Source organism: Oncorhynchus masou, chromosome 21 (genome assembly GCF_036934945.1).
Source record: "Oncorhynchus masou masou isolate Uvic2021 chromosome 21, UVic_Omas_1.1, whole genome shotgun sequence".
Lineage (NCBI taxonomy): Eukaryota > Metazoa > Chordata > Actinopteri > Salmoniformes > Salmonidae > Oncorhynchus > Oncorhynchus masou.
The window spans coordinates 39,456,848-39,484,823 of NC_088232.1; the positions used below are offsets into that span (position 1 = coordinate 39,456,848).

At 47.1% G+C, this 27,976-nt stretch overlaps 1 protein-coding gene across 3 annotated transcripts in view; it reads left to right on the plus strand.

The window, feature by feature from the left end:
- LOC135508336 (connector enhancer of kinase suppressor of ras 3-like) overlaps window positions 1-27,976 on the plus strand; it is an 80,374-nt gene that overhangs the window by 35,739 nt on the left and 16,659 nt on the right. For 2 of the 3 annotated variants that reach the window (XM_064928440.1, XM_064928441.1), the window contains 10 exons: window positions 201-320; window positions 527-586; window positions 1,908-1,976; window positions 2,178-2,324; window positions 5,389-5,525; window positions 6,164-6,357; window positions 6,454-6,540; window positions 16,191-16,453; window positions 19,557-19,594; window positions 21,108-21,150. In XM_064928440.1, coding sequence (XP_064784512.1) covers window positions 201-320; window positions 527-586; window positions 1,908-1,976; window positions 2,178-2,324; window positions 5,389-5,525; window positions 6,164-6,357; window positions 6,454-6,540; window positions 16,191-16,453; window positions 19,557-19,594; window positions 21,108-21,150 — 1,158 coding nt within the window. Of the gene's footprint in view, window positions 1-200; window positions 321-526; window positions 587-1,907; window positions 1,977-2,177; window positions 2,325-5,388; window positions 5,526-6,163; window positions 6,358-6,453; window positions 6,541-16,190; window positions 18,351-19,556; window positions 19,595-21,107; window positions 21,151-27,976 lie in introns of those variants that run through there. The other variant, XM_064928443.1, reaches the window with a different exon arrangement.

Below are 27,976 nucleotides of genomic sequence, written 5' to 3' on the forward strand. Positions count from 1 at the left end.
CAGTCACGTGACGGGACATTACATTACTGGGTTGGTCGTGTAATCACAGCCATCAGGAAAGCACATCGAGTCACTGGAACAAGCAATGAGATGAGATGGATTCATGAGATTCCATTTGATTTTGTTTTCATTCTTTGGGTTGTTTGTTTTGGTTTTCTTGCGTTGCTTAAAAGGCTCCCCTCCGATCTTTCTCGTTCCAGTCCAAGGTTCTGAACAGCATCTGTGACCAGACCGTGAGAACCACCTCTGACCCTCTGATGAGCCAATCAGCATGCTTGGATGAAGTTCAGCTCAACAACCTCAAGCCTGGGGAGGGACTGGTGAGGAATGCTGCCTGTTTTCAGTTTAACCCCAAACCATCTGGACTACTAGCGCAGTGTGTCTGGACTACTAGCGCAGTGTGTCTGGACTACTAGCGCAGTGTGTCTGGACTACTAGCGCAGTGTGTAAGAAAGTTGAGCACCAGACAAACTCTCAACCATCTCACAAATGATAATTCATGTTCCTCATGTTCATATTTGTACAGGGTATGTACATCAAATCCACCTATGATGGACTTCATGTCATCACGGGCACCACAGAGCATGTAAGTATAGTGGCCACAGAGGAATATTTGAGTATATCCTAGTGAACACGCCGTTCTAGTGAACACCATCCTGGTCAACGCGCCATGTTTCAATATAAATCCAGTTGGTATAGCAACTCTTAATATTATGCGTAAATACTGGTTGCCATGTGTCAAGTTCTGAGGGGGAGACAGTCAGTGGTATAAAGTACTTAAGTAAACATAATTTAATGTACTACTTATGTAGTTTTTGGGGGTATCTGTATTTTACTATTTATATTTTTGACAACTTCTTAATTTGATTTCAATACATTCCTAAAGAAAATTATGCACTTTTTACTCCATACAATTTCTCTGACACAAAAGGACTTGTTACATTTTGAATGCTTAGCAAGACAGGAAAATAGTCTAATTCACGCACTTATCATGAGAACATTCCTGGTGTCCTTACTGCCTCTGATCTGGCAGACTCACTAAACACACATGATTTGTTTGTAAATTATGTCTGAGTGTTAGTGTGCCCTTGGCTATCGGTACATAAAAAAAATTGGGCCATCTGGTTTGCCTAATATAAGGAATTTGAAATTACTTTTGATACTTATATTAAGTATATTTTAAACCAAATACTTTAACTCAAGTAGGAATATTACTTTTACTTGAGTCATTTATTTTATTATCTTTTAATTTTATTATATTTACTTTTTAAGTATGACAATTGGGTAGTTTTTCCACCACTGGGGAAAGTTAAGGGTGGGCTTCAAACAATCCATCTCCTTTACAGCCCACCCTGCCGCCCTCCTCCCATGTGAAGGGTGGTCGAGGGCAGAAGTGTTTACCCCAGAGCAAGGATACCAGTGTAAATGTGTTTACCAAGCAGTGAAGAGAGGGATGGAGTTTTGTATGGGTTCAATAATATAGCTGCTCCCATTTCCGTCATCCATTTTAGAATCTCAAACTCCAACAGTAAAATATCCTCCTAGTGTTCCGCATCAGAAGAACACTGAGTAATGTAGCAGCGCTAGCTAATACAGCCTAATTATCATGCCTTCCGTCGTTTATCAAACCCTAATTCATCATATATCATGACTCATTAATTGCTTTGACGTTCTCATGCAAAATGTGTCATGTATAATGTGACAACCCATTCATTAAGAAGGGTGGTCAGAATTATATTGAAGGTATATTTCCTCAGGGGCTTTTATGAAGTGGGTCTGTTTCGTAACAAGCCCATACGTGGCACTTCTGACAAAGCAAACACAGATAAATGTGGAATTATCCAGGAGCTAATATTACATGTAGGTGATGTCTGTTGGAAGACTAATCTTCTCCTTTGTGTTGTCAGTCTCCCGCGGACATGACTAGGAAGATCCATGGAGGTGACGAGGTGATCCAGGTCAACCAGCAGACGGTGGTGAGCACCCAGCACCTGTTATATCTGACACCTGTCACACACACCACTCCTCCAATTGACTATAGTGCTATAGAAGGGTTGACTGTCCACGGCTCACACGTTCACTTAAAACCACACATTTGTGCCTCAAGTTAAAATCTGGCCCTTGTAGTTCACTACACAGCTACAGAAGGATATATTGCTGACACTCTGTGTTGTCAGGTGGGCTGGCAGCTGAAGAACCTGGTGGGGAAGCTGAGAGAGGACCCTAAAGGTGTAGTCCTGCTGCTGAAGAAGAGACCCTCAGGCACCTGTGGGTTCACACCGGCCCCCCTTAAGAACATGCGTTGGAAACCGCCCATGGCTCAGGTGAACCTTCTAAACCCCTTCATCTTTTACTTTGATGTACTAAGGCAGTGTGATTGTTATTGTTCATATTACCTTTTGTTAAATGTGCCTTATGAGGCAGTAGGGAGATGTGTTTGTAACCAGTCTAGACAAGTGTAGGAACCACCCAGAGAGAGGGCCACAGGGCTGAGGACAACTACTGTACTCTCACAGCGATGATGATGTCCCTCTTACTGGGTCATCAGTGGCTGCAGCCAGCAGTCTGTGAGTCAGTCTGCAGAGACAGGAGCTCGCATCTCCTTCAGTGGTGAGTCGAAGAGAGAGGAACAAATGTCTGAGTGGTTTGTGTATGTGGTGGTGGAACCATATCAACATCTGGCAGTATTGTAGGGTGGGAATCACTAGTGATCCATGCTGTATTTATGTGGGTTAGGTTGGCTAGTCGGTGAGCTTCCATGGAAGACAAGTCTCTCAGTGGGCCGCTCAATGGTTCAGCTCACAAAGGGCTTGGGTACACCCTCTTTTGAGAAGGTCAAAACCCCTAAGATTTGAGTTAGTGGAGACGAGGAGAATCAAGTCTCAGAAGGTCCAGACAAATCCTGTGTTAATGAAGTTATGTAATGGTAATCCAATTCACCACTCTCTCATATGTGGACAATTATGACTTTGCTGAGCTCTTAGCCACAGCCAAGCACCTGAGCCCTGCCTGCAGTGACTGGGTCTCCATAGGGAACAATACGCTGTTGTAACCCAACCTGTGTGCTGGTCCTGGCACTGCCCTGTCTTGCCTCTGGAGGCTTCTTCTGCCCTGGGAAGATCAGATCACATGATATCAAAGCAGAGCTGGTTTCACTTAACAAAGAACCTCTCATCACAAAGATACTGGATCATTCGGGACTTGTTCACCGTCGTGTTTGAACAAGGTGTCAGGAATCAAAAGTGCCACATCTTGGGTTTTATGATGAGAGATGTGTCGGTGTGTTAAACAATGATGGAACACACAGAGATTCAGGAGTGACACTGAATTCTACAGGTAGGCTGTTTATTGGGAGAGGAGGAGAGGGGAGACGTACTATGATCTGCTTGATGGAGAGTGAAACTGAACATGGTCAATTTACCAAGTAGTGTGGCTCTAAAATGCCGCCATAGCTGTGGTAGAATGGTATAGTTTCTTAAATGTATGCCACAGCAGCTGTTTTGGATTCCCATTAAAATCCTTCCATTCCCCAAATATAATTATTGACCCCTTCTCTTTTTCCACATTGCTATGTTACAGCCTTATTCTAAAATTGATTGATGAGGAGAAAAAAAACAAGTCAATCTACAAAAATTACCCCATTAAAAAACAAAGCAAAAAGTTTTCAGACCCTTTAGTCAGTACTTTGTTGAAGCACCTTTGGCAGCCTTGAGTCATTTTGGGTATGACGCTACAAGCTTGGTACACCTGCATTTGGGGAGATTCTCCCATTCTTCTCTGCAGATCCTCAAGCTCTGTCAGGTTGGATGGGGAGCGTTGCTGCACAGCTATTTTCAGGTCTCTCCAGATATGTTTGATAAAGTTCAATTTCGGGCTCTGGCTGGGCCAATCAAGGACATTCAGTGAATTGTCCCAAAGCCACTCCTGCTTTGTATTGGTTGCGTGCTTAGGGTCGTTGTCCTGTTGGAAGGTGCACCTTCATCCCAGTCTGAGGTCCTGAGCACTCTGGAGCAGGTTTGCATCAAGGATCTCTCTGTACTTTGCTCCGTTCATCTTTCCCTCGATCCTGACTAGCCTTCCTGCTGCTGAAAAACATCCCCACAGAATGATGCTGCCGCCACCATGCTTCACCGTAGGGATGGTGCTAGGTTTCCTACAGACATGACGCTTGGCATTCAGGCCAAAGATTTCAATCTTGGTTTCATCAGACTAGAGAATCTTGTTTCTCATGGTCAGGATCCTTTAGGTGCCTTTTGGCAAACGCCAAGAGGTCTGTTTTGTGCCTTTTACTGAGGAGTGGCTTCCGTCTGGCCACTCTACCATAAAGGCCTGATTGGTGGAGTGCTGCGGAGATGGGAGAACCTTCCAGAAGGGCAACCATCTCCACAGAGGAACTCTAATCAGAGTGATCATTGGGTTCTTCGTCACCTCCCTGACCAAGGCCCTTCTCCCCCGATTGCTCAGTTTGGCAAGCTCTAGGAAGAGTCTTGGTGGTTCCAAACTTCTTCAATTTAAGAATGAGAGACTACTGTGTTCTTGGGGACCTTCAATGCTGCAGACATGTTTTGGAACCCTTCCCCAGATCTGTGCCTCGACACAATCCTGTCTCTGAGCTCTATGGACAATTCCTTCGACCTCATGGCTTGGTTTTTGCTCTGACATGCACTGTCAACTGTGGGACCTTATATAGACAGGTGTGCCTTTCCAAATATTGTCCAATCAATTGAATGTACCACAAGTGGACTCCAATCAAGTTGAAGAAACATCTCAAGGATGATCAATGGAAACAGGATGCACCTGAGCTCAGTTTTCGAGTCTCATAGCAAAGGATCTGAATACTAATGTAAATATGGTATTTTTGTTTATAAAAAAGTTTTTGCTTTGTAATTTTCAGTTGTTGTGTGTAGATTGAGGATTATTTTCATATTTAATCAATTTTAGAATAAGGCTGTAATGGAACAATATGTGGAATAAGTGAACGGGTCTGAATACTTTCAGAATGCACTGTAGATGTAAAGAGACAGGCATGCAGCTATAATGTATGACCGGCCATATCTTGAGCCACCTCTTTCCTAACAAGTAGTGTTTAAATTTCCTTGGCCTGGGAATATAAATATAGTAGCAGACAATTGAGATAATAAGCCATCAATTTTGATGATGAATGTTGGAAGTTTAAAAAGACAAAAGCAATTAGCTAGAGTAGACAATAGGATGTGACATATGGGAGAAACGCTGTTCCTTGCCAACAAGTTAGTAGATTTCCTATAAAGTAGATACCTCTTGAGACATCTATCCATTTGCTGTTGCTATGCTGCTGGCCGTTTGCCCACCAACAGTTACAATAGGTTCTGAGGGGAGCATTTTCTGACTGAATTGTTTTTTTTTCAGAGCACGCCTTCCCTGAACAAACCCCAGTCTCCAGGTTGTTCCACAGACAGCGCCACCAAGAAGGAGAAACCCGCAATCCTGGACCTGTACATCCCCCCTCCCCCCTCGGTACCCTACACCCCACGCTGTGTGCCCCTGTAAGTCCTGCAACCCCTTCTCCAATCACTGCCATACACTAGGGTCAGGGGGTTCCTAGGCATTTAACCAGGCCTAGTCATAAGCCTAGAGTACGTTGGGTTCTGTAAAAACTCCTAGCCTGAATCTACACCTCAGGGTGAGTTAGACGTATGTGTGGGTCCCTGTAACCCTGCATTGAGGGAGCCGCGCACCCATAGACAGCCGGCGCTCCGTTCTCCAGCTACGTTCTCCAGCTATTTTCCTGCCTTTGAGGTCTGGAATAGGAGTGTTTCAGCCCCCGATCTCTGGCCTTTCACCCATAAACCCCTACAACAGAGCACATTCATCCCTTTCCGCTAGACACGTTATGCAACAGCCTCTGTTTCATCTGCCTCCATCTCTCTCGCTCTCTCCTTCCCTCTGTGTATGGCAGTGACAAGGCTGTTGCTATGTTAAGATGGTGAATCAACAGGTTGTTGATTTTGTTGTATGCATTTTGAATTGAAGTTTTAGCGATTTATCCGACTCGTATATCCAGAGCAACTTTAGTTAGGGACTGAGCAACAGCATAAAACAAATTGTACTAATTTGATCTCCTTCCTTGTGCTCTCACCTATTTGAAATGGGACGTTAATGCTGATTTACTTTCTTTCCACAGAGAGGGTAAGATCAGCTCTTACTCCAGTATCAATAAGATCAGACCAAAGGGTTCAGAGTCGCCCAATTCCTTCCTGGACCTGGAGAGTCAAAGACGCTTCACCATCGCAGACTACGACAAGCTGGGCGTGGTCTATCCTATCGAAGCCAATGTCATTCAGCCCAGGATGAGGCAACGCAACACCTCATCTCGTGGTTAGTGTTATCCCCCCCACAATGACGACATACACAAGGCCCACTCATTCTAGAATTCAAGCCAATATTCAAAACAATTCTGTTCTTCCTGCTTAGGTAAGCCACGCCCCCTCTCCATGCCAGTGGACACCTGTCTTGGAGTTGCAGACCCCTATGCCAAGCCCTGGGCACAAGGCCAGAAAGGTAAGAAACACATGCCAGCCACCCATCTTCTGAGTAATTTCAGAACAACAATTGACAGTAATCAACCAACAGTACACTAATTGACAAACAACCTCAGATTATCCAATTCATACCTTCAACGGTTAAATAATTGAACACATGGTAGAATTTACCCCTCCGATGACCTTGGAGGACTGGTACCTCTACTTAGTTGTCCAATGAATGAACCATGTGATTAGTGTCAACTGAGAGCCAGAGTTTACAAGAGTTTACACTAGGGATTGGAACCACCATTTTTTCCCTTTTTTTTCTTTCGTTTCAACTGTTCAAACTTGCAAAATAAAGTTATGAAATGGTTCAAACCCCAAAAAAAGTGTAGGTTTATTTGATTATTTTCGATTCCTTTTTTAAACCTCTGAAATCAATTTATTTTTTAACAGTTAGTTTGACATTAAATTACTTCACCAATCAGTGCAGAAAGAGCCGCTGAGGAGCGAGCAAGCAATAGTTGTTTAAATGCGCGATGGACAGACAAGTTTATGGTGAGAGAGGGTGTTGGAGGAGGCTTGGCCTGAAGCGCTGGGCATCTTGTTATGACATGCATTAACTGAATTAGGCCCACAAAAATATACCTACGGAGTGGAGGCTTCTATACAGGACTTTTGAACGTCTTTGAACTTCCGAGAGTTGGCTTTATGTTGGACCAGAGCTAGCTAGCTAACAAGCTTGTGTGTGCAGAGCGGTACCTGAATTAAAAACACGTCTTGCTTTATTTTAGTTAATAAATCCAAAGTGAGACAGCTATAGTACCTTAACTAGCATTGAATAAGTTAATCCATTCTTCTGTAATTAAAAAATCTCTCCCTAATTTCTGAATCACGCTACAGTAGCCAATGCTTGAGGGGGAGGAGCAGGTAGCCAAAACACACACAAACACTGGCAAAGATTTTCATTTGGCAGGCAGTAAGTTTGGGTGGTATCCAGATTTTCATATCCTAGTTATTTTCCACCATAATTTGCAAATAAATTCATTGAAAATCCTACAATGTGATTTTCTGGATTTTTTTTCTCGTTTTGTCTGTCATAGTTGAAGTGTACCTATGATGACAATTACAGGCCTCATCTTTTTAAGTGGGAGAACTTGCACAATTGGTGGCTGACTAAATACTTTTTTGCCTCACTGTATTTATCAAATAACTCAAATTATTATTACGCGATTAAACTGATTTAATCATGTAACTGTAATTAACTAGGAAGTCGGGGCACCAAGGAAAATATTCAGAATACAAAGTTATAATTTTGAGAAGACACTACAGAGTTGATAATTATAACAATTGAAATGCTAATCCTTTGCACATGAACGCTCACGCATTCGGGAATAATTGCAATCAATATATTTACGCTCAGTGTGTCGTCGGGATCTCAGTTGAAAAGTTTTTCTGTTGGCGAGTTTGTCCGCCCTCTCTCGCTGTAGTGGTTAGAACGGATAGTTCAGAGTGACATTCATTTATGTCATTATAGAATAGATGTTTCGGCGGTTGTCGGTCTTCGTGTTCAATGATACCGAATTCCTAGCTGCAGACTAGTAATTAATATCAGACTTGTTCTTATTCTGTCGGTATCGATAGTCTAAGAGTTTAACCACGTGGTATGGTTAAAAGATTACGCAATCTATTTAAACCTTATTTCCCTCTATGATAGAGGTACTGGTCTGGTGATAGAAAACCCAAGTTGGGTTTTTATTCAGAACATCGAAAAGGGCTGTCATAACGCCAGGTCCTGTCTGCCCCTGGGGGCGTGCCAATGACTTAGTGAAACTTTAAACAGAAATACAATTCTCTCACATTAACATCATTACATAGCATCCGTCATTTCACAAATAGTATCATCTTTACTCATTCATTTTGTACAACAATTAGATGTAAGCTGAGGCTATTGTACAAACAGTGTTATGGTAATGTGGCCGTATTGTCTCTCGTGAGTTTCACAAAATTGTACCAAACGGACCAGTTCATAGCTGGATTCTTCACCGATCTTTTATACATTCTCCAGAACATAAATATTGTTCGTACCTTCAGTTCTGTGAGGTGGAAGTAATTCCTTTGTTCTCTCTATGAAAACTCACTCTCTCGCTCTCTACTTTGGCCATGAGGAATTTACAACCTCTCTGACCATAGCAGCCAGGGTGTAGGAGACAGAGAGAGATGGTGCAGAGGTAGGGGGATGGTGCTTGCTGTGTCCAGAGGGCAACGTCATGACAATCATCCTTCATGTTTCTACAACTTGATTGGATTTCACCTGCAGTAAATTCAATTGATTGGACATGATTTGGAAAGGCACACACCTGTCCATATAAGGTCTCACAGTTGCCAGTGCATGTCAGAGCAAAAACCAAGCCGTGAGGTCGAAGGAATTGTCGTAGAGCTCTGAGACAGGATTGTGTTAAGGCACAGATCTGGGAAAGGGTACCAGAACATTTCTGCAACATTGAAGGTCCCCAAGAACACAGTGGCCTCCATTCTTAAATGGAAGAAGTTTGGAACCACCAAGACTCTTCCTAGGGCTGGGTGCCATGCCAAATTGCACAATCAGGGGAGAAGGGCCTTGGCCAGGGAGGTGACCAAGAACCCGATGGTCACTCTTCACAGAGCTCCAGAGTACCTCTGTGGAAATGGGAGAACCTTCCAGAAGGACAACCATCTCTGCAGCACTCCCTCCACCAATGAGGCCTTTATGGTAAGGTGGTCAGGTGGAAGCCCCACTCCTCAGTAAAAGGCACATGACAGCCCACTTGGAGTTTGCCAAAAGGCACCTAAAGGACTCCGACCATGAGAAACAAGATTCTCTGATCGGATGAAACTGAGATTGAACTCTTTGGCCTGAATGCCAAGCATCACATCTGGAGGAAACCTGGCACCATCCCTACGGTGAAGCATGATGTTTGCAACATCATGCTGTGGGGATGTATTTTAGGGACTGGGAGACTAGTCGGGATCGAGGGAAAGATGAAGGGAGCAAAGTACAGAGATCCTGGATGAAGACCTGCTCCAGAGTGCTGAGGACCTCAGACTGGGGTGAAGGTTTAGCAGGTTAGTAGCCTAGTGGTTAGTGTTGGGCAATAACCAAAAGGTTGCTGGATCGAATCCCAAAGCTGACAAGGTAGAAATCTGTCGTTCTGCCCCTGAACAAGGCTGTTCCCCAATAGAACGTCGTTGTAAATAAGAATTTGTGCTTCTGACTTGCCTAGTTAAATATAGGTTACATTTAAAAAATAAATAAAAATTCCAACAGGACAATGACCCTGAGCACTCAGCCAAGACAACGGAGGAGTGGCTTTGGGGCAAGTCATTGTCCTTGAGGAGCCCAGACTTGAACTTGATCTAACGTCTCTGGAGAGACCTGAAAATAGCTGTGCAGCAACACTCCCCATCCAACCTGACAGAGCTTAAGAGGATCTGCGGAGAAGGGGAGAAACTCCCCAAATACAGGTGTGCCAAGCTTGTAGTGTCATACTCAAGAAGACTTGAGGCTGTAATCGCTGTCAAAGGTGCTTCAAAGTACTAAGTAAACGGTCTGAATATCTACTTTAAAAATATATATTTGTCATTATGTGTAGATTTGATGAGAGGGGGGAAAAAACAATTTAATACATTCTAGATTAAAGCTGTAACGTAACAAAATGTGGAAAGTCAAGGGGTCTGAGTACTTTCCAAATTCACTGTACAGTCGTGGCCAAAAGTTGAGAGAATGACAAATATTAATTTACACAGTTTGCTGCCTCAGTGTCTTTAGATATTTTTGTCAGATGTTACTATGGAATACTAAAGTATAATTACAAGCATTTCATAAGTGTCAAAGGCTTTTATTGACAAATGCGTGAAGTTGATGCAAGGAGTCAACATTTGCAGTGTTGACCCTTCTTTTTCAAGACTTCTGCAAATACCCTGGCATGCTGTCAATTAACTTCTGGGCCACATCATGACTGATGGCAGCCCATTCTTGCATAATCAATGCTTGGGAGTTTGTCAGAATTTGTTTTTTGTTTGTGTGTCCATCCGCCTCTTGAGGATTGACCACAAGTTCTCAATGGGATTAAGGTCTGGGGAGTTTCCTGGCCATGGGCCCAAAATATTGATGTTTTGTTCCCCAAGCCACTTAGTTATCACTTTGTCTTATGGCAAGTTGCTCCATCATGCTGGAAAAGGCATTGTGGGTCACCAAACTGTTCCTGGATGGTTGGGAGAAGTTGCTCTCGGAGGATGTGTTGGTACCATTCTTTATTCATGGCTGTGTTCTTAGGCAAAATTGTGAGTGAGCCCACTCCCTTGGCTGAGAAGCAACCCCACACATGAATGGTCTCAGGATGCTTTACTGTTGGCATGACACAGGACTGATGGTAGCGCTCACCTTGTCTTCTCCGGATGCCCCAAACAATCGGAAAGGGGATTCATCAGAGAAAATTACTTTACCCAAGTCCTCAGAAGTCCAATCCCTGTACCTTTTGCAGAATATCAGTCTGTCCCTGATGTTTATCTTGGAGAGAAGTGGCTTCTTTGCTGCCCTTCTTGACACTAGGCCATCCTCCAAAAGTCTTCACCTCATTGTGCGTGCAGATGCACTCACACCTGCCTGCTGCCATTCCTGAGCAAGCTCTGTACTGGTTGTGTCCCTATCCCGCAGCTCAATCAACTTTAGGAGATGGTCCTGGTGCTTGCTGGACTTGGGCGCCCTGAAGCCGCCTTCACAACATTTTGAACCACTCTCTATGAAGTTCTTCATGATCCGATAAATGGTTGATTTGGGTGCAATCTTACTGACAGCAATATCCTTGCCTGTGAAGCCCTTTTTGTGCAAAGCAATGGTGATGGCACGTGTTTCCTTGCAGGTAACCATGGTTGACAGAGGAAGAACAATGATTCCACCTTCCTTTTGAAGCTTCCAGTCTGTTATTTGAACTCAATCAGCATGACAGAATGATCTCCAGGCTTGTCCTCGTCAACCCTCACACCTGTGTTAGCGAGAGAGTCACTGACATGTCAGCTGGTCCTTTTTGCGGCAGAGCTGAAATGCAGTGGAAATGTTTTTTGGGGATTCAGTTCATTTGCATGGCAAAGAGGGACTTTGCAATTAATTGCAATTCATCTGATCACTCTTTATAACATTCTGGAGTTTATGCAAATTGCCATCATACAAACTGAGCAGCAGAGTTTGAAAATTTGTGTCATTCTCAAAACTTTTGGCCACGACTATATATGTCAAGCTGCATCCCAGTATCACCCCACATTCCTCTGGAATTTTTTTCCCCCGATCATTTTAACTGCACAAAAAATGTTTTTCCCCTAAACACTGCTTACCGTCAATTTGTGTAGCAGACCCTCATGCAAAATTGAGTCAAGCTTTTTTGAAATCAATAAAGCATAAGAAGACTTTGCTATTGTTTTGTTTTGTTTGTCAATTAGGATGTGCAGAGTGAATACGTGGTCTGTCAAAGTAATTGGGTAAAACGCCAATTTGACAATTGCACAGTACATTATTTTCACTGAGGAAATGTATGTGTCTGCTGGTCGGAAAATTCTTAGCATTATCATTAAGGTTGCTGTTGACGCAAATCCCGTGGTAGTTATTAGGGTCACATTTGACTCCACTTTTGTGGATTGGGGTGATCAGTCCATGGTTCCAAATATTGGGGGAAATGCCAGAGCTGAGGATGTTAGTTTAATTGTAGCCAATTGGAATTTGTGGGCTGTTTGTTTTATTTCTTTTAGGATACCATCAACACCACAGGCCTTTTTGGGTTGGAGGGTTTGCATTTTCTCCTGTTTTTCATTAAATGTAATTGGAGAATCCAGTGGATTCTGGTAGCCTGTGATAGTTGATTATAAGATTTGAAATGTATCATGTATATCTTTTTGCTGTTCTTTGTTATAAGGCCAAAAAGTTTGGAGAAGTGGTTTTCCCATACATCTCTGTTTTGGATAGTTACCTCTTCATGTTGTTTGTTTAGTGTTTTCCAATTTCCTCAAGTGGTTAGTCTATGGGTTCTTCAATTATATTGAGCTGTTCCTTCTTTTTCCATAGTGTATTTCTGTATTGTTTTAGTAATTCGCCATAGTGGAGGTGTAGACTCAGGTTTTCTTGGTCTCTGTTTTTGGTTGGATAGTTTCCTCAATTTTTCTTTCTTTATCAAACCATTTGTCATTGTTTTTCATTTTCTTAGGCTGTCTACTTGACATTTTTAGATTTGATAGGGAAGCTAAAGGTCAAATATACTGTTTAGGCTTTATACTGTGAAGTTTATACCTTCTCTATGACAGTGAAATGTTTTGTCCAGGAAGTTGTCTAAATGAGATTGAATTTGTTTTTGCCTAATTGTTTTTTGGTAGGTTTCTACACTACTTTCCTTCCATCTATAGCATTTCTTAATACTGTGGAGATTTTGGCTTTTATTGAGTATTGCTCTGTTCAAGTAGACTGTGATTTTGCTGTGGGCTGACAACGCTCAGAGACACTGGGTTGAGGTCAGTGATCTACAGTGCTCCTGCCAAGGGATGAGCTGTAAGTGTATCTACCATAGGAGTCTTCTTAAAGCCTACCATTGACTATGTACAGACCCAGCGTGCGACAGAGCTGCATGAGTTGTGACCCATTTTTGTTGGTTGGTTGTTTATTGTGCCACTGAGCGCCTCCCCAGTGGCACAGCGGTCTAAGGCGCTGCATCGCAGTGCTTGAGGCGTGACTACAGACCCGGGTTCGATCCCAGGCTGTGTCACAGCCGGCTGTGACCAGGAGACCAATGAGGAGGCGCACAATAGGCCCAGCGATGTCCGGGGGAGGGCTTTGCCGGGATATCCTTGTCCCATTACGTTGTAGGTAGCACGCATGAGGACATTTCTCTTTTGAAAATTTCTTTATTGATTTCAAGCCACATTTTCCTGTTTTGACTAATTGAATAGTGTCTTGCTGGTCTGGGCGGGGTGTTCGTTGCTCTTCCTCCTGTGGTTGAGTGTTCCTCCTAGTGTTCCTTCAAAGTCCTGGCAAAAGTTGGTCTTGCTACCTTCAGTCTATTGTGCGCTAGCTCAAAGCCAACATTAGCACGAATTACAGCATTACAAATCTTCTCCGAATTGTGAGAATTATCTTTCTATCTGTAGTATTGTATAGCTTTTAAATTTCTCGAGGTAGGAATATTGCAAAAGTAGGATCAATGGCTCATTCGAGAGAAGACGACCTACTGCGTTATGACACCGGCCAGTATTGAAATCTGACATGTATGATAAGTTTTCGTAATCTAAAAGTTGTATTCCTATTAACTTCCAGTGTAGTGAGAGCGACTTTATCACGGTGCTACGTCAAACCGGACAGATTTCTGCCTTGTTAAACAGCAATATGCATGAAAACAACATGAATTGACCCAGGAAATCGATAGAACATTGCTAAGAGATGCACAAAAACAATATAAACATTCAAAATGGGTGAACCGTTCCTTTTAACTAAAGGGAAAAACTCTAGAAAGTTGAGTGAAGTTAAATCTCTCGTGCTTCTGATATTTTATTTTGAGCTGCAGTCCTGGAGGAGCTGCGTGCTTAGAGGGAACGTTGCCCGTGACTTTATTTCAGACACTTATACTGAACAAAACTATAAATGCAACATGCAACAATTTAAACTTTTACTGAGTTACAGTTCATATAGGAAATCAGTTAGTTTAAATAAATTAGGCTCTAATCTATGGATTTCATATGACAGGGCAGGGGTGCAGCCATGGGTGGGCATAGGCCCACCCACTTGGGAGCAAGGCCCAACTGCAGATTTAGTGGCCTTTTATTGTCCCCAGCACAAGGTTCACCTGTGTAATGATCATGCTTTTTCATCAGCTTCTTGAAATGCTCGCTAACAGGCACGTAAACAAATTTGTGCTCAACATTTGAGAGAAATGCTTTTTGTGCGTATGTAACATTTCTGGGATCATTTATTTCAACTCATGAAACATGGGACCAACACTTACTTAACATGTTGCATTTATATTTTTGTTCAGTATAGATAACGAGCAAGTTAAACTTAAGGGTCGTCCTAACTCACAGTATTTTGTTTTTCACGCGGGAAAAAAATATTTAAACGCCAAAGAAATAGCTTGCTGCGTTTTGTATATGCAGATCTAAAATTTGTCTTATTGTAATTTTTGCTCGGCATCAAATACATTTTGTGCTTAAGTTGCACTTCTGCACTCGGATGATAATTCACGAATGGGCATTTTATCAAAAGACAGCCCTCTGACTGATGTGTAGCTACTTTTCTCTGGTACTTTTCTCGGTGTAGCCAGCCTACTTTTCTCTGGTACTTTTCTCGGTGTAGCCAGCCTACTTTTCTCTGGTACTTTTCTCGGTGTAGCCAGCCTACTTTTCTCGGTGTAGCCAGCCTACTTTTCTCTGGTACTTTTCTCGGTGTAGCCAGCCTACTTTTCTCTGGTACTTTTCTCGGTGTAGCCAGCCTACTTTTCTCTGGTACTTTTCTCGGTGTAGCCAGCCTACTTTTCTCTGGTACTTTTCTCGGTGTAGCCAGCCTACTTTTCTCGGTGTAGCCAGCCTACTTTTCTCGGTGTAGCCAGCCTACTTTTCTCCTGTAAAATGCAAGATAAAAATTTTAAGCAAAACATTAGGAAATGTAGCTGGTTCCTCTCTTTCAATGATTAACATTACAAAATATGATGGCCATGCATAGTTTTTTTTTTCTTCAGTTGTAAGCTCATTTACTTGTGTGGATGCTAGCCAAATACTGTTGCACTTCTGTTGTCATCTGATGACAATTAAGCTATTTTCTGCCGAAGGTGTTGCGCTAATGTATTTTCTGTGAAGGAAGACTTTAGTTACACGTCCCTGATCACTCTATTGAAGCAAAAAAACATATTTTCAATATAAAACATGACCCCTGTCAATACACAGCTGGACTCACCTGCTACCCACTTTCTCCCGTTGTGCGATTTACAAAAACACGTGTTCTGGGGAGCTTCGGTACGCTTCATTATGAATAAGAATGTGACCGGTGAAATGAAGAAGGCAATCTATCTCCTGACGTATTGCACAAGTTGACTGCAGGTATTTATTTAAAGTAGCTACAAATATGACAATTTATAGAAGTTTAGAAGGTTATTGAAGAACCATCCTGTGGCTGTTTCCATATATCCTGGTATAGAAGGTAAAATAACATTGTTACGCAGTTCCCATTTTAAAATAACAGTTCTGTTCCGGTATAGATCAACAGTATAGATCACTTTTGTTCCCGCTTCTGATCTTCGTTCTTTTCTGTTTTTTTAAACCCCTGGTTTACACCGAGAAGATCAGTTCTTCATCCCCTGGAGAGGACAGACAGTTGTGAATGCAGACAGAGCTATCAAACAGTCTCTCACTGCTGGAAACCCAATTACACTGCAATGGTAGAGGAGAGTGAGAATGATTTAATTGGCCTAGATGCCTGTGCAGTGCTCTGTCATTGCATGGCTAACACATGCTGTAGAGATCAATTGTACTCATTTTATTTAATAGTGCTTCTCTTAATGCAGTTTAGGCCTACTGAAGATAGGCCTTAAAATCAACAACCTATTTTCAGTAATGTGTGTTTGTACATTACATTCTAATCAACTGTACTAAAGATGTTTTTCCCTCCACGCTCCCCTCCAGGCGAGGATCTACTGTGCAGATACCTGAGTAATGAGCGGATCCCCACCATCGCTGAGGAGGTCACATCAGTGGCGCCGCCCAACAGGCCAGTGGGGGAACGGCGGCTGGTCCGAGGGGTGGACCACATCCGGGGCAGCCGCTACTTTGCCAACCAGGACCTCCACCACAGCGCCACCATCCCCTACCAGGACCATGACCTGGACAGCAAAAAGACACCCATAGCCCTCGCCTCCAAACGCCCCCCGGCAGAGCCCTCGCTTCTGGTCAGTTGGATCACACGGCTTAAGCTATTGACTCACTGATGGGCTTCCTGTTCCTATCTTTGTCCTCCTCAGTGCTTTTTTTGTCCTCCGACTGTTTGCAGTGGGCTCTCCTTCTCTCTCACTTTCTCCCTGCATTCCCGGTGTTACTACTACTACTGTACTGCTACTGTACTGCTCCACAACCAAACTTCTTTAGTAGTTAACTCACTGCATTCTGATACATCATCTCCTAACCAATCCCAGTCCTCCACCGACTACCAACCAATCCCATCTCAGCCACACAATCAGATAAATATAGGAATATTTAGTGCGCTGGCTGCCACACCCAGCACATGCATGAGAACAATAATATTTGGAGCTAGATGTTTTACCAAAAGGAAATGTCTGTCTATATGTCTACAAATGGACAAGAGGAATGTTTTGGGACATATCAGCCTTGTATCTTCATGGCAACTTTTTAAAATATATTTGTTTTTACTTAGTGCATTCGGAAAGTATTCAGACCCCTTCCCTTTTTCCACATTTTGTTACGTTACAACCTTATTCTAAAATGGATTCATTTTTTCCTCAATCTACACATAATACCCTGTAATGACCAAGCAGAAAAAGGTGTTGACATTGTTGCAACAAAAACAACACTAAAATAACATAAGTATTCAGACCCTTTCTCAGTACTTTGTTGAAGCACCTTTGGCAGCGATTACAGCCTCAAGTCTTCTTGGGTATGACGCTACAAGCTTGGCACACCTGTATTTGGGGATTTTCTCCCATTCTTCTCTGGAGATCCTCTCAAGCTCCATCAGGTTGGCTGGAGAGTTGCTGGACAGCTATTTTCAGGTCTCTCCAGAGATGATAGATCGGGTTTAAGTCCGGGCTCTGGCTGGGCTACTCAAGAACATTCAGAGACTTGTCCCGAAGCCACTCCTGCGTTATCTTGGTTGTATGCTTAGGGTCGTTTTCCTGTTAGGTGAACCTTCATCCCAGTCTGAGGTCCTGCGCGCTCTAGAGCAGGTTTTTGTTAAGGACCTCTCTGTACTTTGCTCCGTTCAGCTTTCCCTCGATCCTGACTAGTCTCCCAGTCGCCGACGCTGAAAGAAATCCCCACAGCATGATGCTGCCACCACCGTGCTTCACCGTAGGGATGGTGACAGGATTCCTTCAGATGTGACGCTTGCCATTCAGGGAAAATAGTTCAATCATGGTTTCATCAGAACAGAGAATCTTGTCAAGGGGTCTGTATACCTTCCGAATGCACTGTATAGCACTATTTTTGAGAAACAATCAAACACTTTTGCAGGGAGTTTTAGATTTGAATTCCAACTGTGTTTTTTTTATTTGAGATGCAAAGAAAAAGAGTTTCAGGGTTTCTATTGTACTTGTATTTCTACTGTTTGTCTTTACATGTCAGGCCCTTGTTACCATTCAGTTAAACTACACTGCCAATGGTGGCCTTTTTAAAAGCTATGCATATCGGAACTCTCTACTGTCACAGATTGATGCTGCATGGCGGGTGACGAAATATTGTTTCAACATCACCAGCAATTATTATCTCTGGGTTCAAGGCTATGCACTCCTCTGTACAGTCCCATGTCCTGCCTTGTTCTGTAGACTCACTGCTCTGTGATCACCCTGCTCAAAGGATGCGAACAGCTGCTTGTCTACAATCAGCCTTGGGAACAAAGATGGTAGGTTAGGCCTCTGGAGTCACTGGCCAGACAGTCTTCTGTAATCAGCACAGATGGCTTAGTAAGACTATAGCTTATAAAAAGCATAACAACACCAGAGTTTAACGGACAGTATTATTCAATACCACGACATGTCAAGAAATGTAACAAACACAATTGTACCTTTTTTGTAACATTTTGATAGTATATTATTAAAGGTCCAGTTGATTCCATTTCTCATTTGTTTTGTCTTTATTTAATATATTTTTACTGAAGAACTAGATTAAACATAATGTTATTGGTTGGTGATCTGTCAAATCTCCACACCAACCATTTGCATGAAAGGTGTTAGCATTGTTACTTTCAGTGGCTATTCACCTTGGAAGGGGACCTTCAGGGGCTTAAAGCTGTTATGATCTGGCCTAATTTGCTTTGACCTTTTGAGAATGAACTCTACTTCTGTTTTTTTGAAGCATGTGGTGAAACTGGATAGTCAAGCTAAAGTTACCTTGTTCTCTCTCTCTGCTGGCCATGCTTGTGCAACTGCCTTATTTCAAACTTATGGACCCTACGTTCTAATTAAGGAGAGTGAAGCATATGTCTTATTGTACTGTCAAGATATCTTGCTTAAAATATACTCTTAACCTCTGTACGCCTTTTCACCTACATCTGAATTGCACTCGGGACTCTATTTTATTTGTTACATTTGATCAAAAAAGCTGGCAGACCAATTTGGCTTTTGGAAATCATAATACTAGACAATAAGAACAACATTGACTTTGTCATATTTCTACATTAATCTCACTACTTTCTCCCCCTCTACCTTTTCCCTGCATGATTATACCGGTTGTCTGGGTGCCCCCTGTCTGTTTGTTTTAGTCTCTCTTCCTTCTAACCTTCTGTGCCCTGCCCTAGCCTGCCGAGCTATGGCAACCTGCGGTCCTTAACTAATCTGCATGTTTGTGGTGGGGGAAATACAGCCTGCTCTTTGCTTCTCCATGCACTGTTTGCTCACTTCTAACACAAGCCACAGCCATGCATTATGTTCATGTGAAAAGGGAAAGATGTTATGCATGTTGACAGATTTGTATGTATTTCTTTTCACCATTTTCTTTGAAGGAAGTAATGTTGGTGTGTTGAATGACGTGCTCTCTATTTTTATTTTTTACATGTTAAGCTTTGGAGGCGAATCAGCGATTTGTCCAACTTAACACATTAGTAAATCAAAACTTCTAAATTAGCCACATAGATGTTCTTAAAACATTTAAGGATTTTTAAGTGACTGTAGAGCAGGTCTTGTCTCCAATGCCTTTCAACGATATGGGCAAGACAGACTAGTGTAGTCTCTAACCCACAAGAACAGAAGGCCAGTAACTGTTGAACAGTGCTGTCTGGGTAATGAATGAGTTAACTTCGTTCTTTGTGTCCGTCACTCACAGGTGTCTGACAGGCGCTCCAGCAGTGGCTTCCCCAACAGGTGGGTGGTCACATTATGTCAACCATAACACTCATAACAACCCATTCTCAATTGCTTGTGTGTTGTACTGTAAGCATGTGAAGTATGAGGTCAAATAGGACAAATACCCCTGATATTTGGTGACATCTGACTGGAGCCCCCAGTAGTGGCATGTTTTGATCCAAGCCAGGGGTGGGTGCCAGGGGTGGGTGCTCTGAACTGGATTTTAATGACAAATTAAAAAAAGTGTGGTAGAAAACTAACCTCAGCCTCATGGTGTCAGATGACCAGACAAGAAAACCAACAGACTACTGAGATACCACATGCTAGATCAGACAGGTAGTGTTACAACCGCAAGACATGACTTTCTTTGAATGATTTAGACCCAGAAGGAATAGGGCAGATCCTTCTGTGTGGAAATAGAGGGCTCTGAATGAGGATAGTTCTTATTTTAGGGATTTGGGTTTAATCTTTGAAGACATCACCAATCATATTTTATTCCCTTTATTGAAATGAAATTAATCTCACTTCGGTGACCTCCTACAAGAGGAATCATAAATGATGACCGTGTTATAACAAAACATGATTTTCCAAACAAACTATAAATACTGTAGCTGCTCCAACCTACTGACTGACGATGGTGGAAGGATCACCCTGTCTGTTTGGTAGAGCCTCTCATTGAGCCTCTCATTGGGCCTGAGGAGGTGTGACTGCACTCATTAACACTGGGATTGATGACTAATCCCAGCACACCCCAAACTGCTATTTTAAGACCCCCTCATTCTCTGCTTGTTTGTCACACATGATGAGTGCCCACATATTAAGACCCTTATCTGTCCTAATTGCACAGATTTCAGATCACACTGTCACACGATATAGTAGATAATTGAGTGATTATTTGCATGTAACAGCAGAAACACTTGATTATGAATATTCAATAAGTTTAGGACACAAGTATCTAGCTAATCCACTTACAGACAACAAGTTAATTATTTTCAGTAGCCCTTTCTAAAAAAAATCAGAGGCGGGCACATCCACAGACGTATTAGCTGAAGGACTGATCATAAATCTCACCATGTCTCAGCCATCTTAAACCAACCTTCTGAGACCATCGAACAAGTTTTGAATTTACTGACACTGGGGGGAAAGAATAATCAGACAGGGAAAAACACGTGGCTCTTTGCCTGTCTGTGTCCTCCCGACACAGAGAGAAACAAATCTGGCCACAATACCCATTTTGTCGGCGCAAATTGTATATGAAAGTTAACTGAAATGGAGGCTAGATAAAGACAATAAGTGCCTATGTATGAGCCAAGGATGCACTAAATATGTGTTGGTGATTTTCAACTTCCTGTATGTGTCATCCAAAATGGTATAGTAAGTGTATGTGGTATGTTGAGGTTGATGCAGGGGGTAGAATGAGTGGTTTGGACAAGTGAATATTACCCATGTGCCCACTGACTAATTGTCATTAGTCTAGATTCTATTCTAGATGCTTTGTTTCTAATCTTGCCGCCTCCTCTCTTCTCACCAGATACAGCCAACCTCATATTCGATCCTGGTCCTTCTCCCAAGCGGTAAGGACATGTCTGACCCCTGAGCCTTAAAATAATCTGTTTTGTGTCCATGAACTCTCTCTACCCCACTGGTTCAGAGTGGCTCCTGGTCTCCATCCCCACATCCCAATCCCCCATGATCCTGTTAATGGTGATGAGAAGCCCTGGAGTACTCATGTGATGAATGAAGCACACATACTTAGCATTGATTTCACAATTCAATGAACAGTGATAGAGTATGGCAGAGTTATAAATCTATCAATTAAAGGGTTGTTTTCGGAGGAGAAGAGTGAGAGTGAGTATGAGAGAGAATCAACCACAGATTAACAAGTGACCTGGTACAAACACTAAACCATTATCCATATCCTTCATGGTCTTCAAAATGGTGGCCATTTCATTGCCAGTTTAATAACATCAGTTAATAGCTAACCATGAAAGTGGCCATTCTGGAGGCTCTTATCAGCAGCAGGACATAACCAACTGTTATGTCTCAAAATGAGCTGTTGTTGAAATTGACCTGCCACTGATTGGTTATGACAGATCTAAATATTGGATTACCTGGCTGGGGGGAGGGGGGTATCGTAATATTCAGCGGCCTCTGCATGGGCCCAGTATTTCAAAAGTTATCCATCTGGATTTTGCCTGATCTGATAGGATTAAATGTATAGAAATAGAATTTACCAATCATTGACTTGATTGGGGACTCGTTCTAGTCATTCTATTTCTATGCATTTAATCCTATCTGATAGGTGAAATCCATATGGTTAACTTTTTAAATATTGGGCACTGGCCATCACTTTCCTGCCTCCCCTCCTGTCATATCCAAGAGAGCCATGAGTTAGTTAATATCAATCCATAAATCACACATAACAGACATACACATCCAGTGGGGTCTGATAAATGACCACGGGGCCTAGTGACAAGGAACGTATCACTAGTGCACTGCAGGTGCATGCTGTCCATGACTTATTTAACACAAGAAGACCTAAATGTCAAGGCCGGGGGGGTGCTGTGTAAGTCATACATTTAAATTTTTTCCCTCTGAATATTTTCAGAAGGAGCGGGGGATCATGTATGTAGGGGGGGGATCATCATTGCTCATCAAATTATGGACCATTGCAGCACTCTGTGTTCCCTGTGGAAATAGTGCCACAATGCCAGGCAACTGGGCAATACCTATAACAGGGTCTTACAGTGCAGTGGGGCCTTAGCCAACCTCCTGTAGTCACAGCACACTGAGCAGTGTAAAGAACCTGATACCATCTCCCGCCCTGCAGCCCAAGCCCAGCATGAGAGACCACAGGTAAAGAAGAGACACTGTCTGCCAGTGAAAGCCCCTTGCTCCGGAGCTGAGCTCGGGAATATTAGATAAGTGCCGTGACAATTATCAGAATGGAACATGATGGGAGATTTAGCCCAGAATGCTGTGACAAATCTACATTCCCTGGAAGGCTATTGGACTCTGACATGAGTGGCGGAGGGCTTACTTAATTTCCCCCACTGTGCTTTTTTTATGTTACAAAACATGTTCAGTGATAAATCATTCTAATGTGACATGCTAAGACTTTTGTTCTAGAAGGAATGAGAACAGTAGCAGCAATCTTTTCCATTTGAAAACAAAAAAAAATCATTTTTACTTAATGACAATGGTGTTACTTGATATGGGCGGGAGAGACTGAGGGAGGGAGAGACTGAGGGAGGGAGAGACTGAGGGAGGGAGAGACTGAGGGAGGGAGAGACTGAGGGAGGGAGAGACTGAGGGAGGGAGAGACTGAGGGAGGGAGAGACTGAGGGAGGGAGAGACTGAGGGAGGGAGAGACTGAGGGAGGGAGAGACTGAGGGAGGGAGAGACTGAGGGAGGGAGAGACTGAGGGAGGGAGAGACTGAGGGAGGGAGAGACTGAGGGAGGGAGAGACTGAGGGAGGGAGAGACTGAGGGAGGGAGAGACGGAGGGACTGAGGGAGGGAGGGAGGGAGAGACTGAGGGAGGGGAGGGAGGGAGAGACTGAGGGACGGAGAGAGGGAGGGAGAGACTGAGGGAGGGAGGGAGGGAGGGAGAGACTGAGGGAGGGAGGGAGAGACTGAGGGAGGGAGGGAGAGACTGAGGGAGGGAGGGAGAGACTGAGGGAGGGAGGGAGAGACTGAGGGAGGGAGGGAGGGAGAGACTGAGGGAGGGAGGGAGGGAGAGACTGAGGGAGGGAGGGAGGGAGAGACTGAGGGACGGAGAGGAGGGAGACTGAGGGACGGAGAGAGGGAGGGAGAGAGACGGAGGGAGGGAGGGAGAGAGACGGAGGGAGGGAGGGAGGGAGAGACTGAGGGAGGGAGGGAGGGAGAGACTGAGGGAGGGAGGGAGGGAGAGACTGAGGGAGGGAGGGAGGGAGAGACTGAGGGGGAGGGAGGGAGAGACTGAGGGACGGAGAGAGGGAGGGAGAGAGACGGAGGGAGGGAGGGAGAGAGACGGAGGGAGGGAGGGAGGGAGAGAGGGAGGGAGAGAGGGAGGGAGAGGGGAGGGACTGAGGGAGGGAGGGAGAGACTGAGGGAGGGAGGGAGGGAGAGACTGAGGGAGGGAGGGAGGGAGAGACTGAGGGAGGGAGGGAGGGAGAGACTGAGGGAGGGAGGGAGGGAGAGACTGAGGGAGGGAGGGAGGGAGAGACTGAGGGACGGAGAGAGGGAGAGACGGAGGGAGGGAGGGACTGAGGGAGGGAGGGAGGGAGAGAGGGACAGAGGGAGGGACTGAGGGAGGGAGGGAGGGACTGAGGGAGGGAGGGAGGGAGAGACGGAGGGAGGGAGGGACTGAGGGAGGGAGGGAGGGAGGGAGGGGACTGAGGGAGGGAGGGAGGGACTGAGGGAGGGAGGGAGAGACTGAGGGAGGGAGGGAGAGACGGAGGGAGGGAGGGAGAGGGGAGAGACGGAGGGAGGGAGGGAGAGACGGAGAGACGGAGGGAGGGAGGGACTGAGGGAGGGAGGGAGGGACTGAGGGAGGGAGGGAGAGACTGAGGGAGGGAGGGAGGGAGAGGGGAGGGAGGGAGAGACTGAGGGAGGGAGGGAGGGAGAGAGGGGAGAGACGGAGGGAGGGAGGGACTGAGGGAGGGAGGGAGGGAGAGACTGAGGGAGGGAGGGAGGGAGAGACTGAGGGAGGGAGGGAGGGAGAGACTGAGGGACGGAGAGAGGGAGGGAGAGAGACGGAGGGAGGGAGGGAGAGAGAGACGGAGGGAGGGAGGGAGGGAGAGACTGAGGGAGGGAGGGAGGGAGAGACTGAGGGAGGGAGGGAGGGAGAGACTGAGGGAGGGAGGGAGAGACTGAGGGAGGGAGGGAGGGAGAGACTGAGGGAGGGAGGGAGGGAGAGACTGAGGGAGGGAGGGAGGGAGAGACTGAGGGAGGGAGGTAGGGAGAGACTGAGGGACGGAGAGAGGGAGGGAGGGAGAGAGACGGAGGGAGGGAGGGAGAGAGACGGAGGGAGGGAGGGAGGGAGAGAGGGAGGGAGAGAGGGAGGGACTGAGGGAGGGAGGGAGAGACTGAGGGAGGGAGGGAGGGAGAGACTGAGGGAGGGAGGGAGGGAGAGACTGAGGGAGGGAGGGAGGGAGAGACTGAGGGAGGGAGGGAGGGAGAGACTGAGGGAGGGAGGGAGGGAGAGACTGAGGGAGGGAGGGAGGGAGAGACTGAGGGAGGGAGGGAGGGAGAGACTGAGGGACGGAGAGAGGGAGAGACGGAGGGAGGGAGGGACTGAGGGAGGGAGGGAGGGAGAGACGGAGGGAGGGAGGGACTGAGGGAGGGAGGGAGGGAGGGAGGGACTGAGGGAGGGACTGAGGAGGGAGGGAGAGACTGAGGGAGGGAGGGAGAGACGGAGGGAGGGAGGGAGAGAGGGAGACGGAGGGAGGGAGGGAGAGACGGAGAGACGGAGGGAGGGAGGGACTGAGGGAGGGAGGGAGGGACTGAGGGAGGGAGGGAGAGACTGAGGGAGGGAGGGAGGGAGAGAGGGAGGGAGGGAGAGACTGAGGGAGGGAGGGAGGGAGAGACGGAGGGAGGGAGGGACTGAGGGAGGGAGGGAGGGAGGGAGAGACGGAGGGAGGGAGGGACTGAGGGAGGGAGGGAGGGACTGAGGGAGGGAGGGAGGGACTGAGGGAGGGAGGGAGACTGAGGGAGGGAGGGAGAGACTGAGGGAGGGAGGGAGAGACTGAGGGAGGGAGGGAGAGACTGAGGGAGGGAGGGAGAGACTGAGGGAGGGAGGGAGGGACTGAGGGAGGGAGGAGGGACTGAGGGAGGGAGGGAGGGAGGGACTGAGGGAGGGAGGGAGAGACGGAGAGACGGAGGGAGGGAGGGAGAGACGGAGAGACGGAGGGAGGGAGGGAGAGACGGAGAGACGGAGGGAGGGAGGGACTGAGGGAGGGAGGGAGGGACTGAGGGAGGGAGGGAGAGACTGAGGGAGGGAGGGAGAGACTGAGGGAGGGAGGGAGGGACTGAGGGAGGGAGGGAGGGACTGAGGGAGGGAGGGAGGGACTGAGGGAGGGAGGGAGAGACTGAGGGAGGGAGGGAGAGACTGAGGGAGGGAGGGAGGGAGAGACTGAGGGAGGGAGGGAGGGAGAGACTGAGGGAGGGAGAGACTGAGGGAGGGAGGGAGGGAGGGACTGAGGGAGGGACTGAGGGAGGGAGGGAGAGACTGAGGGAGGGAGGGAGAGACGGAGGGAGGGAGGGAGAGAGGGAGAGACGGAGGGAGGGAGGGAGAGAGGGAGAGACGGAGGGAGGGAGGGAGAGACGGAGGGAGGGAGGGAGAGACGGAGAGACGGAGGGAGGGAGGGACTGAGGGAGGGAGGGAGGGACTGAGGGAGGGAGGGAGGGAGAGAGGGAGGGAGAGACGGAGGGAGGGAGGGACTGAGGGAGGGAGGGAGGGAGGGAGAGACGGAGGGAGGGAGGGACTGAGGGAGGGAGGGAGGGACTGAGGGAGGGAGGGAGGGACTGAGGGAGGGAGGGAGAGACTGAGGGAGGGAGGGAGAGACTGAGGGAGGGAGGGAGAGACTGAGGGAGGGAGGGAGAGACTGAGGAGGGAGGGAGAGACTGAGGGAGGGAGGGAGGGACTGAGGGAGGGAGGGAGGGACTGAGGGAGGGAGGGAGGGAGGGACTGAGGGAGGGAGGGAGAGACGGAGAGACGGAGGGAGGGAGGGAGAGACGGAGAGACGGAGGGAGGGAGGGAGAGACGGAGAGACGGAGGGAGGGAGGGACTGAGGGAGGGAGGGAGGGACTGAGGGAGGGAGGGAGAGACTGAGGGAGGGAGGGAGAGACTGAGGGAGGAGGGAGGGACTGAGGGAGGGAGGGAGGGACTGAGGGAGGGAGGGAGGGACTGAGGGAGGGAGGGAGAGACTGAGGGAGGGAGGGAGAGACTGAGGGAGGGAGGGAGGGAGAGACTGAGGGAGGGAGGGGGGAGAGACTGAGGGAGGGAGAGACTGAGGGAGGGAGGGAGGGAGAGACTGAGGGAGGGAGGGAGGGAGAGACTGAGGGAGGGAGGGAGGGAGAGACTGAGGGAGGGAGGGAGGGAGGGACTGAGGGAGGGAGGGAGGGAGGGAGAGACTGAGGGAGGGAGGGAGGGAGGGACTGAGGGAGGGAGGGAGGGAGGGACTGAGGGAGGGAGGGAGGGACTGAGGGAGGGAGGGACTGAGGGAGGGACTGAGGGAGGGAGGGAGAGACTGAGGGAGGGACTGAGGGAGGGAGGGAGAGACTGAGGGAGGGACTGAGGGAGGGAGGGACTGAGGGAGGGAGGGACTGAGAGAGGAGGGACTGAGGGAGGGAGAGGGGAGAGACTGAGGGAGGGAGAGAGGGGAGAGACTGAGGGAGGAGAGGGAGAGACTGAGGGAGGGAGAGAGGGAGAGACTGAGGGAGGGAGAGAGGGAGAGACTGAGGGAGGGAGAGAGGGAGAGAGAGACTGAGGGAGAGAGAGACTGAGGGAGGGAGAGAGGGAGGGAGAGACTGAGGGAGGGAGAGAGGGAGAGGGAGAGACGGAGGGAGAGAGGGAGAGGGAGAGACGGAGGGAGGGACTGAGGGAGGGAGGGACTGAGGGAGGGAGGGACTGAGGGAGGGAGAGACTGAGGGAGGGAGGGAGGGACTGAGGGAGGGAGGGAGAGACTGAGGGAGGGAGGGAGAGACTGAGGGAGGGACTGAGGGAGAGACTGAGGGAGGGAGGGAGAGACTGAGGGAGGGAGAGACTGAGGGAGAGACTGAGGGAGGGAGGGAGAGACTGAGGGAGGGAGAGACTGAGGGAGAGACTGAGGGAGGGAGGGAGAGACTGAGGGAGGGAGGGAGAGACTGAGGGAGGGAGGGAGAGACTGAGGGAGGGAGGGAGAGACTGAGGGAGGGAGGGAGAGACTGAGGGAGGGAGGGAGGAGGGAGGGAGAGACTGAGGGAGGGAGGGAGGGAGGGAGGGAGAGACTGAGGGAGGGACTGAGGGAGGGAGAGAGGGAGGGACTGAGGGAGGGAGAGAGGGAGAGAGAGACTGAGGGAGGGACTGAGGGAGAGGGAGAGACGGAGGGAGGGACTGAGGGAGGGAGGGACTGAGGGAGGGAGGGACTGAGGGAGGGAGGGACTGAGGGAGGGAGGGACTGAGGGAGGGAGAGACTGAGGGAGGGAGAGACTGAGGGAGGGAGAGAGGGAGAGACTGAGGGAGGGAGAGAGGGAGAGACTGAGGGAGGGAGAGAGGGAGAGACTGAGGGAGGGAGAGAGGGAGAGAGAGACTGAGGGAGGGACTGAGGGAGGGAGGGAGGGACTGAGGGAGGGACTGAGGGAGGGAGGGAGGGACTGAGGGAGGGAGGGACTGAGGGAGGGAGGGACTGAGGGAGGGAGAGACTGAGGGAGGGAGAGAC